General features: G+C 42.2%; 2 protein-coding genes across 6 annotated transcripts; one reads left to right on the top strand and one right to left on the bottom strand.

The window, feature by feature from the left end:
• Positions 1 to 525: 525 nt before the first annotated feature.
• gs04 (glutamine synthetase) lies at positions 526 to 3,604 on the bottom strand. Of its 2 annotated transcripts, XM_021588579.2 has the most exons (7): positions 3,450 to 3,604; positions 2,507 to 2,691; positions 2,219 to 2,380; positions 1,980 to 2,126; positions 1,739 to 1,866; positions 1,432 to 1,631; positions 569 to 1,236 (listed from the first exon to the last, which is right to left on the bottom strand). In XM_021588579.2, the coding sequence occupies exons 2-7, from the start codon at positions 2,670 to 2,672 to the stop codon at positions 924 to 926; spliced, it is 1,116 nt and encodes a 371-aa protein (XP_021444254.2). In that variant the 5' UTR covers positions 2,673 to 2,691; positions 3,450 to 3,604; the 3' UTR covers positions 569 to 923.
• Positions 3,605 to 6,070: 2,466 nt separating this feature from the next.
• Positions 6,071 to 13,718, top strand: LOC118944819. Of its 4 annotated transcripts, none has more exons than XM_036966069.1 (5): positions 6,071 to 6,223; positions 7,046 to 7,210; positions 9,234 to 10,606; positions 10,687 to 10,900; positions 11,011 to 13,718. In XM_036966069.1, the coding sequence occupies exons 1-5, from the start codon at positions 6,187 to 6,189 to the stop codon at positions 11,511 to 11,513; spliced, it is 2,292 nt and encodes a 763-aa protein (XP_036821964.1). In that variant the 5' UTR covers positions 6,071 to 6,186; the 3' UTR covers positions 11,514 to 13,718. The 4 variants fall into 4 exon arrangements, with proteins under 4 accessions (XP_036821964.1, XP_036821962.1, XP_036821965.1 ...); XM_036966070.1 differs by lacking the exon at positions 6,071 to 6,223 and having other exon boundaries at positions 6,332 to 7,210; positions 9,234 to 10,387; positions 10,544 to 10,606; positions 11,011 to 13,717; XM_036966068.1 differs by lacking the exon at positions 6,071 to 6,223 and having other exon boundaries at positions 6,334 to 7,210; positions 11,011 to 11,118; positions 11,206 to 13,716.
• The last annotated feature ends 119 nt before the right edge of the window (positions 13,719 to 13,837 follow it).

The following is a 13,837-nucleotide window of genomic DNA, read 5'->3' as shown; positions in this document are numbered from 1 at the left end:
ACGTGATTAATTTCCATCAGCTTGGTTTCATTTCAGGAATGCCTTGATTCTGCAATATCATTACATTAGTTCTACATGCCAAATGGGCTGTGTTTAGACAGGCAGATTAAATGTGACTAGTCAAAATACAAAGTTAGTTGGGGAAGATGGTTTCAGAATTTGACTGCCTGTTTAAACGCAGCCATGTTGGCCTTTAGTAAACCGGTTGAGACAAGAAACAGTCAGTCGTGGTAAAAATTAAAGTTTAAATAAAAAGTTCAGCATATTCAGATTTTACCAAATCATGTGCCAGAACAAGAAATCAGTTGAGAAAGGATAAAACTCCTTCATGAGTCTCACAGGAACTCCACAAATGGATAAGACAGGATTTGGAGCCACACGTCTGAAGAATGTACCATACAACATGATCCAGTAGTGTAAAATCTGAAAGTTGACATTTAAAAACACTACCTACATAGTAACATTGAAAAAGTGGTACAGAGTTGAAAAAAAAATCCAGGTCAACGTGCATAAAGTACACAAACTAGCAAAATAGGTTTTATTAAGACAATTACACATGCCGCCCAGCCATAGTCGTCAGTGTCCACATGTGCTTTAGTTTATTTCAGTTCGACAGACTGCAGGAAACGCGAGATCAAATGGGGATTTAAAAACAGTTATACTCCCCACTAGAAGACTCAAAAGGGGAAGACAATGCCCTGTCAGCCACCATCTTTCATTAAATGTTTGTTTTTATGTTAAACAGATTTAATTCCATGTTAAGTTGACCAGCCAACTTTAAGCCATTTAGAAGGTTAGAATAATTTCAGTGAAAAATTACAACAAATACAGTACTAGTTCAACTTTTCAGCCATTTAGAAAATGAGAATGGAGAAGGGTGGTGGCGAAGGGGATTCAGTCCAGAGGTGTGGCTCTAGTTAGATCTAGTAGTTCACAGGTTCATCTCCTTCCTCACTAAGCAAACAGGTGCGGATTATAGCCTCAGTCACGGCGTACGGGTCACAGTTGGCAGATGGGCGGCGGTCCTCGAAGTAGCCCTTCTTCTCCTGGCCCACAGTGCGAGGGATGCGGATGCTGGCACCGCGGTTGGCCACACCGGCAGAGAACTCGTGGATGTTGGAGGTTTCATGGTGGCCGGTAAGGCGACGGGCATTGTCAAGTCCCCCTTTAGGGTCATAGGCACGGATGTGGTAGCTATGCCTCTTCCCCAGCCTTTCAATGGACTCCTCAATGGCCCTGGAGCAGTGAGAAGGCGAGATTAGTTCATCACAGAAAAGCTCACAGGTGGTCAACACCATCTGCTTTGCCTTAAGAGCATTCTAATAAGTCTGGGTTTACTCCACATCCAAAAGCATAGATGGGTGCAATTGAATAATTACGACTACTGATTAAACCTAGTATGAACACATCTTCACATGATCCAGTACTCACTTCAAACCACCCTCTTCCCTCATCTCTTTTGTGCTGAAATTGGTGTGGCATCCAGCGCCGTTCCAGTTTCCAGTGATGGGCTTGGGGTCAAATGAGGCCACCACACCAAAGTCCTCACACACCCGGTGGAGAATGAACCTAGCTGCCCAAAGGTGATCACCCATGCTGATGCCTTCACAAGGGCCAACCTGGAACTCCCACTAGAAAGACAAAAACAGTGTTCACGTACATAAGTCTCATTGCATAGGATCAGCCATTAGACGAGCAAAAAAAATAAATGCATACACACAAGTAAAATTGTGCTTACCTGTGCAGGCATGACTTCAGCATTGGTTCCACAGATCATGACCCCAGCATACAGGCAGGCTCTGTAGTGGGCTTCCACAATATCTCTACCGTAGGCCTTGTCAGATCCCACTCCACAGTAATAGGGACCTGTACACATAAGGACAGGGTTGGTTCAAGAATAGTTACCGTCACATTCAAAGAAACGCATCCGAGGAAGAAGTTTACATAGTCAGTCAAAGACCACTAAGAACAGTCTTTACCTTGTGGGCCAGGGAAGCCGTTGTTGGGCCAGCCAAATGGGTGTCCATCCGTGCCCAAAATGGTGTACTCTTGCTCCATGCCAAACCAAGGGACCTGGTTCTCAACCATGTCCATAACTTTATTACACGTCAAACGAAGGTTGGTTTCTGTGCAAAGAATGTACCTATATTATATACTGAAGTAAAAATAGATTTAAAAAGCTTAGCTAGACAGATGCACACCAAGATTTAGAAGTTACCTGCAGGTTTGCGGTTGTACTTCAGCACTTCACACAGGACCAGTTTGTTGGGGTCTTTGCGGAAAGGATCTCTGAACATTGCAGAAGGAATCAAATACATATCACTGTTTGAGCCCTCAGACTGGTAGGTGCTAGAGCCATCAAAGTTCCATTCAGGCAGTTCTACAGAATTAAGGCAAAGAAGGAGTTAGTTGTTGAGTGACTTGCGTAAACTAGGCAGGCTAGGCTACAAAACTCATAAATCTCCTGGAACTTTGTGTCAAATGTCAACCAACAACCATTGTTTACCTTCAATGCACTTGGGCTCCGAATCCAGCGTTCTGGTCTTACAGCGGAGTCCCTCTCCGGTTCCATCGATCCAGACATACATGATTTGGACTTTGTCTCCCTGAGGGAGGTCCATGTACTGCTGTTTGACAGCCTTACTCAGTTCTGCGCTGGAGGACGTAGCCATATTATTTGTTATAAAACACCTAGGGAGATACAAAAACGTCAACAGGTATGATGAGTTTACACGTCAAAGCCGCCACCTCGTTGACCACAATTGGAAGATGTGTTGCATAACAGCTAACTCAGAGACCAGATTGCTCATTGTTCCAGAACTAATCAAAGAATAAATGCGAAGACACATCTTAGGCATTTTATTTCATTGAAATCCATGGCAAGAGTCAAAACAGATGGTTTTCGCCACTTCAAGTAGAGCAAATCTGACAAAAATAAAATTCTGCCATATTGATCACAGCGTGTTAATAAGATGACCATTCCTGGATTGGTAGGCTACAGACCAACAGAATCCATGTTACCCTAACTAATAATCCCATTTCCCAACAACATTTTATCATCATCATCCTCCTTTACGACTATCAACAACACCACAACGTACCTTTGCGTCATTCCCAGAATACACCCCCCCCCCCCCACCACCACCACCACACCACACACACACACTGGAGTCATGGCGACGCTATTGCATCAGACACTTCCTACATCAATTTACAGCACAATTAACCGAACACTACATTATAGAGAGGAAGTCAATAAATCAGCAAAGACACCACAAACTTCACTAAATCTGACTAAAGACAACCATTTCCAATGAAAGGACAAAGTGTCCCAATTGGAAACAAAACAAAAAGGTGCCTTCTACTTATCTGGAACGCGGAAATAACTAGGCTACAATAGGTCAAATAAGGGTAGACAGTTTATCATAAGGAAAGAGGGAGTTAATTACCTGTAAAAACGAGAAAACAGATATAAAAACGAAAGGACTGGCAGGTCCAATGTAATGTTGAAAATTTTCCCGATAGTTGTTCTCTCATTCTCTCGGCTCTAACTCATGTTTCAGTTTAATTTATAACGTGAGAGCTGTAGCTCGGCGTCTATGATTGGTCAGAGAAAAAAACATGTGTGTAATCCAAGGTGATTGAAGCACACGAGGCTCGATCATTGGACGGGGTTCGGGACGCAACGCCCTCTTGTATAGTTAAAAAGCATTGCGTGACATTTTGTGAGACCGCTACAATGTATCAAGTACGGAACCCATTGTGTCTAATACCCAATGTATCTAGAAGTAGACTGACTGCCCTTCCTACACCATTACAAAGACCAGGAAGCTTTAACTTTAGGTTACAGTAATAACTAAAATGTCTGTAAATATATGCATATTTAAAGGCAATCGAGATTTAATGGGTACAATTTAAAAAACATAGCACTAAATTCCATCTCAGGGAAAATAAAACGCAGTCAAAAAGCCTCTCATCATAAAAGATACGCTGGCTGGCGGTAGCTATATTCCAAACGCCGCCCCGTGTTAAAAAAATGTCTATTGTCTATTGATGTACTCATAAACTAGAAGTCAAGGCCTATATTTTCATACAATTGAATACCAATTACATATTGTGTAACTAGTTATTCCTCGTAGAAAATAATACACTTGATGAAGAACCTTGGTCTGTTATAGAAATAATTCACATTAATATTTGTAGGTACACATTTATCGTTTCTGGAAAATTGATCAAACCAGAGTTCCGCACATCCGTACAGGATGTTCATTTATGTACAGTATTGTTCGGGAGTAGCCCATATCAGATTCAGATTTAGATTGAGATAAGCTTTATTAGCATGAATGACAAAGCCACCGTTGCTGAAGTGACGTGAGATAATGACAACAATAACAGTAAAAACGATTATAATTATTAGAATAAATAATAATAATGATGGGGATTAGAGAAAGGGTACCATATATAATGGTATATATCACAGGAAGCTGCTGAAGGGAGAACAGCTCATAATAATGGCTGGAACAGAGCGAATGGAATGGCATCAAACACATGGAAACCAAGTGTTTGATTTTGTTAATATCCTTCCACTAATTCCGCTCCAAACATTACCACGAGCCCCTCCTCCCTAATTAAGGGGCCACCCGCCTCCTGTGGTATACAGTATATCATATATGATATATCATATCCTGTTCACTGTAGAGTAGCAGGACAAGCTACATAATATTCTTTGGCATTGAGGTATTGGTTTTCCATGAGAAGAGAGAGAGTGGAAGGTGAGTACAAAGTGTGAGTTAGTGTCAAGACAAGACATTCCAATTTTACCCAACAATGATACATTTGGAACTTTAGACATCTATGACATCACTTCAAGAATGCAAGACTTTAAAAAAACAGTCATGGTGTCCCTCTATAAGCCTGTTGTCATCTATATATAGACAACTACATAATTTTACCAGAACGCCATTGATCAGACAAAAGGGATGTCTTTTGGAAGTTTAAGATGCGAGGGTACACAACTCAAATGACACCAAGGACAGGTAGTTGGCTATGACTGATGTATGGTTTTACTCTATGCATGCTCATTTGGATCGGAAACAACATTTGAATTTCAAATTCAAGTTCATAATTTATGAACATTTTATTAATTAAGAAAACAGACTTTTGTCTATGGTCTATTTCTAGGAGGACAATGTGATAAAGCGCTTGCAGACTTTTTCAAGGATGACGTTTTTGTGGATTTCTTCAATACATTTCTGAATTTGCCAGTATGTACGGATTTCTTGTTAATCAACACTTGTGTAGATCCTTTATATCTTGGATACACTAATTTCTGTAATATTTATCTTGGCCTAGGTGTTTGGTCAGACTCCGTTATGTGTTCTATCCGAAAACAAGTGGTACCTTTGTCCTGAAATTCCACGCATCCAGGTAACCAAGCCATATTACAAAAGTTAATGAATTATTCACACAAATTTTGGTACACAAAACAATCAAATCTTCAACAAGATTACCACATTCAAGCTGATAAGTCAAATTGCTACTTACTAGCTTGTCATTCATTGACATTGTAGGATGTGAGAAGAGGCGGATTCCTTGTATGGCTGAGCGTGCATCGGTTCGTTTACTTCAAACAGACAGAGCTGTATAACTACTATTCCTTGTGTACAGAGTTCCTGCAGTTTTCGTCATGCCAAGCTAAAGGTCAAGACTTAAATACATCAAACAGCAATTTCAGTGTTTGAAGTAGATCGGTAGATCGATTGATTGTTGTGCAAGAGTGTGCTTTTTTTTCTGGTTAAGAGAATGTTAGGCATAATCAATACAGGGATGATGGAGTTAAATACTCTTTAATATTCGTTTCCATCCAGAGAAAGACTATACAGCGGTCAATAAAGCATTAGACAATGGTACACCCTGTAATAGTAGGCCAGGCTGTATTAAGTATTAGCAAACCATTTGAAGCATTGAGATAATATATAGGCATAGTCAAGGTATTGATGAGAGCATGTGTTGTGACCAGTGTGTATATGAGAGGGAGGGAGAAGGGAGGGCCAGGATGCTATGTAATTCTGTTCTATTCTAGTATTCTTCTCATCTGTCCATTGTGCTATTCCCTTCGCAGAGGTGCTGAAGTGGACATTTGCAGACCAGTGGCTGCTGAAGAGATGCCTGGGCAGTGTGAGAGGGATGAGGCGCTTCTGTTCTTTTGTCAAAGGCACTCGTGGTATGTCTTTTTATTGTCTCTGAGATTATTTAGATTTAAGAAACTACTTAAATATATTTTATGGCTTTGAAAATGAGAATTTTAATTTCTAATACTCCGGAGATAGAAAGTTACTGAAATGTAAGTTATGTAATCAGTGGTCCTTGTTTGTTTCAACCACAAAGTGTGGCATTTGGTTTTGTGTGAGTTGTAGACTACATTTTGCAGTAGCAAGTTGACTTTGAAAAGGTTAAAGGGGAAACTTGAGTTCCAGGATCCGATAAAAGTAAACATTTTAATACAGAGCTTTCAGGGTACAGGTAAGACCAATAGTATGATGGTAAAGCATGGCTAAAAGGCAAATGGCGCAAATTAAAATTATTCTTCTGAGTCTCAAGATTATATAGTCATTCTGAGTTATGTATATGCATCAGTACATATGTTGACTGATATGAAACTGTTACAACTTTCAATTGAACAATGAGAACAGTGAGACATTTGCTACTTTGGGTACAGAGCGAGAGATGTTCAGACAGTTTAAGATTGGATTGTCATGAGTTAACCCTCTGAGAATTCTGTTCCCTGTGTGATCTGAGGCACAGATAAAGCTGAAAAACAACTTGTATACTTTAGAGTGTACCATTTTAAGTTGTGACCAATTAATCAGGTTACTCATATTATTGTAAGCAAATATGTGTGAGGATATGACATCTGGTCGTCGTCGAGCTTGGTTATCTGGGTTGGCCCCAAAATCCCCCCTACAATCGATTAGTCTCCGCCCTCAAAAAATGTTACTCCTCCGTCCTCAGTGTGTGTGTGTGTGTGCTTCTTGTGTACCTGAAGGAGAGGAGTTGGTGACGTTCTTTGTGAAAGTGGAGCGTCTCCTGCAGATACACTGGCAGCAGGATGGGAGCCAGAGGAACCGCTACCAGGCCCTGCTTACTGTCATCAAAGCTGTCCACCTCACTGAGGGCTCCAGCATCATGACCACCTGTCGCATCCCCTCTGGTAACACAGGAGGGCCTTTGTTCAAAATATCACCCTATTCCCTTTACTGTATATGACTTTTGACCAGAGCCCTATGAGCACTTGCCAAAAGTAGAACACTATAGGGATTAGGGTGCCATTTGGGACACATAGGGGTTAGCCTACAGTTTATGTACAGTTAAAGTCAGAAGTTGATATGCACCCTAGCCAAATACATTTAAACACAGTTTTTCACAATTCCAGACATTTAATCCTAGTAAAAATTACCTGTCTTAAGTCAGTTAGGATCAACACTTTATTTTAAGAATGTGAAATGTCAGAATAATATAATTATTTATTTCAGGTTTTATTTCTTTCATCACATTCCCAGTGGGTCAGAAGTTTACATGAATTAGTATTTGGTAGCATTGCCTTTAAATTGTTTCACTTGGGTCAAACGTTTTGGGTAGCCTTCCACAAGCTTCCACCAATAAGTTGGGTGAATTTTGGCCCATTCCTCCTGACAGAGCTGGTGTAACTGAATAAGGTTTGTAGGCCTCCTTGCTCACACACAATTTTTCAGTTCTGCCCACAAATTTTCTATAGGATTGAGGTCAGGGCTTTCTGATGGCCACTCCAATACCTTGACTTTGTTTTCCTTAAGCCAATTTGCCAGAACTTTGGAAGTATGCTTGGGGTCATTGTCCATTTGGAAGACCCATTTGCGACCAAGCCTTAACTCACTCCACTGACAGGTCTTGAGATGTTGCTTCAATATATCCACAATTTTCCTACCTCATGATGCCATCTATTTTGTGAAGTGCACCAGTCCCTCCTGCAGCAAAGCACCCCCGCAACATGATTCTGCCATCCCCCGTGCTTCACGGTTGGGATGGTGTTCTTCGGCTTGCAAGCCTCCCCCTTTTTCCTCCAAACATAAAGATGGTCATTATGGCCAAACAGTTCTATTTTTGTTTCATCAGGTCAGAGGACATGTCTCCTAAATGTACGATCTTTGTCCCCATGTGCAGTTGCAAACCGTAGTCTGGCTTTTTTATGATGGTTATGGAGCAGTGGCTTCTTCTTTGCTGAGCGGCCTTTCAGGTTATGTGGATATAGGACTCGTTTAACTGTGGATATAGATACTTTTGTACCGGTTTCCTTCAGCATCTTCACAAGGTCCTTTGCTGTTGTTCTGGGATTGATGTGCACTTTTCGCACTTTTCACACTTCATCTCTATGAGACGAGTCTTCTTCCTGAGCGGTATGACAGCTGTGTGGTCCCCTGGTGTTTATACTATTGTTTGTACAGATAAATGTGGTACCTTCAGGCGTTTGGAAATTGCTCCCAAGAATGAACCAGACTTGTGGAGGTCTACAATTTTTTCTGATTGATTTCTTTTCATTTTCCCATGATGTCAAGCAAAGAAACACTGAGTTGGAAGGTAGGTCTTAAATACAGCCACAGGTGCACCTGCAATTCAAAATGACTCAAATGATGTCAATTAGCCTATCAGAAGCTTCTAAAGCCATGACATAATTTGCTGGAATTTCCCACGCTGTTTAGAGGCACAGTCAACTTTGTGTAAGTAAACTTCTGACCCACTGGAATTGTGATACAGTGAATTAAGTGAAATAATCTGTCTGTAAACAATTGTTGGAAAATGACTTGTGTCATGCACAAAGTAGATGTCCTAACCAACTTGCCAAAACTATAGTTTGTTAACAAGAAATTTGTGGAGTGGTTGAAAAACGCATTTTAATGACTCCAAACTAAGTGTATGTAAACTTCCGACTTCAGCTGTATATAGCACTTTGTGACATATTGTTGTTAAATGGACTGAATACATACAAATTGATTGATGATTGATTGACACCACACTGCTACATATGTATGGCGATATTATAGTAGGCTTATGGAATGTATACCAACAAAGTAAACATAGATACTATACTGTACATAGTTTATGTAAGCACCATTATGCCATGTCATGTCACCATGTGTACCACCATGACACACTGTTAACCACCATGATACCTCTTTTGACACCATGGTTCTCCTCAGAGGGTTTGTTGAAGATCTTCTCAGGGAGTGAACCTGGTGGGATGGATCAGATTCTGTATGAGATGAGGTCCAAAGCCTTATGCCGTCTTCAGTCCTACTGGCTGCCCCAGTACCTCTGCTCCTGTAAGCTCTCCATCACCAAACTGAAAGAGTGTGCCTCCATCGTCAAAGAGTACGAGGACATTGCCTCTAACCTCACCCTGGTAGAGATCCCGGCTCTGCTTGACCCACTGGGGTGGAGTCTGGGCTCGCCACCATCAGAGGGCCCTACAGTGACCCGGACCTACTGCTCCAAAGTCAGGAAGAGGCTGCTGTGGAGGGCCCATCAGAGGCCTGGGACAGGACTTAGGGTTGGGGCAGCAGGGATGCCCGATGGGCCGGCCATGCAGCAGTGGTTGCCCATGGCCGGGGACGGAGACCAGGGAGAGTGTACCAATATTGTGCACCTCATGAGCAGGCATGGGGAGGAGATTGTGGTCAGTGGGGACAAGACACATGGGGGCAATGGCAAAAGGGAGGGCAGAAGCAAGAGAGGAGGAAGTGGGAGCTCAAAGAGAAGTACCAGTACTCCACTCCTCAGAAAGGTGAGCTCTGCTAGTCTTGGGCCCAGAACTGGCGTGCCCATACTCCCCTCCAAGAGCCTGTCCAATCTGGACAGCAGCAGCACTGACCCCATCATCCCCCCTCATGCCTGTATGGAGACCCCCATCTGCCACCTTCCCTCCATCACCACCACCCCTGTCACCTCTACTCCCGATCCTCCTTCCAGACCGGTCTGGGGAACACCACACTATGATGAGCACCTCTCCCTGGCCCTGTCCGCTGATGCTCTTGCTGGGGGTCCCTATGAGAATTTCCTGAGGGTCAGTGGCCAGAGGGTCATGCTGCACCACCTGGGACTGTGGCAGGAGCTGGATGGCTTCCTCAACCTCCTGCTCAAGATGGAGGATGGCCCCTCCAAGGCTCTGAGACAGGTGCTGGCTAGAAAGATCATTGCTGTGTACTTGAGTGATGCGTGGCAGTGTGTTAGTCGCCCTGAGGGTGAGTGGTGCACCACCTACCTGACCAAATCCACCGTCTGCCACCTCATAAATCTCCTCCCCTCTGGCAATGTGATGCCCTGGATCTACACGGCCAAGCAGGAACTATGCCAGGTGGGTGTTAAACCTTTTTTGACTGCAGTATGTGGTGGACATCAAAGTGAGAACATGGAAAGTCGGTTTATTATTTATACTTCTTCTCATTCCTTGATTACAAAGTCATGTATTCAGTGTCTCAGTACAAAGTTTTCCCTCTTTCCATTTGAGCAGATTCTGGGTCCCACCTACAATGCATTTCTGGATGAAGAAGACAAAGTCATTCTCTTCTATCTGGTAACCAACTAATTTCTAATCTGATTATTAGGATAGTGGAACTGTAGTTTTACTCCTCGCTCCATCGTTTTCTCTCTCAGTTCACTCAGAATGAGGTCAAGGGGAAAGTGAGTCGTAGAGCTACAGCGCCCTCCAGTGCTCCCACTGCGCCAGAGCAGCAAGTGAGGAGGATGAGGGAGGCTCTGGCTCTCTGTCAGGCCTGCGCTGAGCCTCTCACTGAGGAGACCTGGGCCCTGCTGCCCCTAGAGGACGTCAGGACAGGAGGCTCTGTTCACCTGCACTACAGAAAGACCAGTAAGAACTAAATGGTTGTAGAATAAGTACTGAACTCTACGGACAAGAGTTGTCCTCCTCTCACCATTTGGTGTAAAATAGAGGCATGTCTTTTTCTCCTCATGTCTCAGATCTTTATGACCTTCCGTTTGAAACCCTGGCTGAGAAGTACCCCAAGGTGGCTGTGGAGGCAATCAGTAAAACTCACAGACTCTACTATGACTGGAAGCCAGTACAAGGTACGATACAAATTACATTCAAACTTTTCCTATCAGCTTCAATGATTAATAAGTCAATGAAACATAACAATAAAATGTGTCCTTCAGAGGAGACAAAGAAGCCAGTGGTGACATCCAGTCCTAAGAAGTCATTCCACCTGATGAAGGACAAGGACCACAGCTTTGCCGAAAAACCCTCCATGAGACCAAGGTTTTTAGAGGAGGTGATGAGAAGTCCCACTAACCTGGACTTCTTCAAGCGTTACCTGAGGGCCTATGATGCTCACGGAGCTCTGAACTTCTACCACGAGGTGGACAAACTGCGGAACGTCGACAGCCTCGTCCAGAAGACCAAGATCAACAGCATCGTGTCCCGCTTCCTCAGACGAGCAGACGCTAGTAACCACACTGAATAGATTATAATAGAATAATTTGTCCTCTAAGAAGGAAACTATTTCCCTGCCTTATAGGTTCATGAATAATCACATTGACTTTGTTTCAGATATACAGTAGGCAATGTTGTCACTATAGGCATCACACTTGCGCTCAACTTAAATCAAAGTAACACTCTCCTGTACAGTATGTGCGCTTGAGTTAGCCTAGTTATGATATGCGCATACCGCAGTAGTTAGCCTACTCTTTTTAAACATGTGTAGCCAGCCTGGTCTACTAGATTAGATGTAACAAAGTAAATGTAAATCCGTGACACACAAATTAGTATGATATGTTATGTTTGGTATGGTTACATGATATGGTTATGTTTGGTACGGTTACATAAGACAGAAGGTGACTTAATGCAAAAACCAAGGTTGCGTGTTCGAATCTCATCAGACAATTTTACAATTTTAGGTCATTAGAAATTTTGCAACTACTTTTTAGCCACTTTGCAACAACTTAGCATGTTAGCTAACCCTTGCTTAACCATTTAACCTAACCTTAACCCTAGCTAGCGTAAGCCACTAAGCTAACTTTAGCCACAGGAAATTGGAATTTGTGACGTATATACAAGTTTAGCGAATTCGTAACATATTGTACGAATTGCAATTCGTAAAATATACTAATTGGAGTGTCCAGCATTTATGTTTACTATGTTACGCCTTCCCCAAAGTCCAGGTTAGCATAGCCTACCTGCTCAATACTCTTCATTGCCAACAACAGTTAACCTACTGTTTTTAAACAAGTGTAGCCAACAACAGCTCAATACTCTTCATTGCCAACAACAGTTAACCTACTGTTTTTAAACAAGTGTAGCCAACAACAGCTAAATACTCTTCATTGCCAACAACAGTTAACCTACTGTTTTTAAACAAGTGTAGCCAACAACAGCTAAATACTCTTCATTGCCAACAACAGTTAACCTACTGTTTTTAAACAAGTGTAGCCAACAACAGCTAAATACTCTTCATTGCCAACAACAGTTAACCTACTGTTTTTAAACAAGTGTAGCCAACAACAGCCAAATACTCTTCATTGCCAACAATAGTTAACCTACTGTTTTTAAACAAGTGTAGCCAACAACAGCTAAATACTCTTCATTGCCAACAACAGTTAACCTACTGTTTTTAAACAAGTGTAGCCAACAACAGCCAAATACTCTTCATTGCCAACAAGTTTTCCAGTTATCTTTGTAGCTCCAGTGAAATTATTTTCTTTCAGTTTGTGCATTTATTTTTGTGTTTGTCACGTGGTTGTTGCTGCTTCACTGAGCTCCACTCGTACACATCCTCTCTGCGTACACCCTCATTTGATTCAGAAGCACGCAACACTTTTTCCCAAGGGCTCTGTCATTTTGTCAATTTATTATTTGTTTAATGAGATCTCTCATATTAAAAATGTATACAGGTTAGATTGAAAAGGCCTGTGAATATGATGTGGTGTTATGATAGTCTACTTCTGCACATTTGTGTCGTCTTCAGCTTGTAAATTAGGTTTCAACCAGTTAATTTGTTATGTGCAGCACCCCTGCTTGTTGATGCAATGGTTTTGCACAGGGATTGGGCTCAAGGTATTTCTACCGGGCTTTACCAGTGATCTGTATGCTCTGAAGGGGAGAATATCTGTATGTGGTTAGGCTGCATTTTGTCTTGACAGTGCCCATAGCCTGTACCAACCAAATCCTAATTTAGTAGGCCTATATTGATTTTGTAAGGGGAAAGCATATGACTGTCCACATTGTTTGTTTTTCTAGGCTAAGTGCTTGTGCATATTTCTGGGGACATTATTATGTAGGTCTACCTCTGCTACCACTTCTACCATTTTGTTAATAAAACCCACACTTTTTGCACCTTATCCTTTGCCTCCTGTCTGCCTACTAGCTGATGGGACTAAAGTCAAACGTCTTTCATCTTTAGCCATGATAACCGTTTATAACAGGCTGCTATTTAGCCATAGCCTAAGAAGCAGATTTTCGACTAACCCTTACTTGACAGTACTTTCGTAATTCTCGGCTTGGAAGTCCCCGGTGTCTTTTATGAACTCCTAGTCAAGAATGAAGAAAGTAAGCCCTACTGCCTATATATCACAAATCTGCTGCTTACGGCTAAATAGCAGCCTTTTATCAACTGCTATCACAGCTAATGAAGAAAGCCTTTTAATGCCATCAGCTGCCTGCCTACAGAGACCCAGTCCCAAGGTCAGCCAGAGGGCGCTATTATTTCTGCCGTCGTTTGACCTCTAATAACACCCTCTGGTGGCCCTTGCGGCTGCTTGAGACCGTAAATCACGTCTGCCTTTCCACACA

This window comes from Oncorhynchus mykiss, chromosome 28, assembly GCF_013265735.2.
Source record: "Oncorhynchus mykiss isolate Arlee chromosome 28, USDA_OmykA_1.1, whole genome shotgun sequence".
NCBI classification, from domain to species: domain Eukaryota; kingdom Metazoa; phylum Chordata; class Actinopteri; order Salmoniformes; family Salmonidae; genus Oncorhynchus; species Oncorhynchus mykiss.
This window is presented reverse-complemented; position numbering and strand designations above follow the sequence as displayed.

Bases quoted from the DNA above. Each gene is read 5' to 3' on its own strand.
- LOC118944819 (XM_036966067.1), top strand. From the start codon at position 6,895: ATGTGTGAGGATATGACATCTGGTCGTCGTCGAGCTTGGTTATCTGGG. The intron at 7,211-9,233 runs GTAACACAGGAG...GGTTCTCCTCAG, and splicing joins CACCTGTCGCATCCCCTCTG to AGGGTTTGTTGAAGATCTTC. The intron at 10,901-11,010 runs GTAAGAACTAAA...CTCATGTCTCAG, and splicing joins CCTGCACTACAGAAAGACCA to ATCTTTATGACCTTCCGTTT.
- gs04 (XM_021588579.2), bottom strand. From the start codon at position 2,672: ATGGCTACGTCCTCCAGCGCAGAACTGAGTAAGGCTGTCAAACAGCAG. The intron at 2,381-2,506 runs GTAAACAATGGT...TTAATTCTGTAG, and splicing joins GGAGCCCAAGTGCATTGAAG to AACTGCCTGAATGGAACTTT. The intron at 1,237-1,431 runs GTGAGTACTGGA...TCACTGCTCCAG, and splicing joins AGGGAAGAGGGTGGTTTGAA to GGCCATTGAGGAGTCCATTG.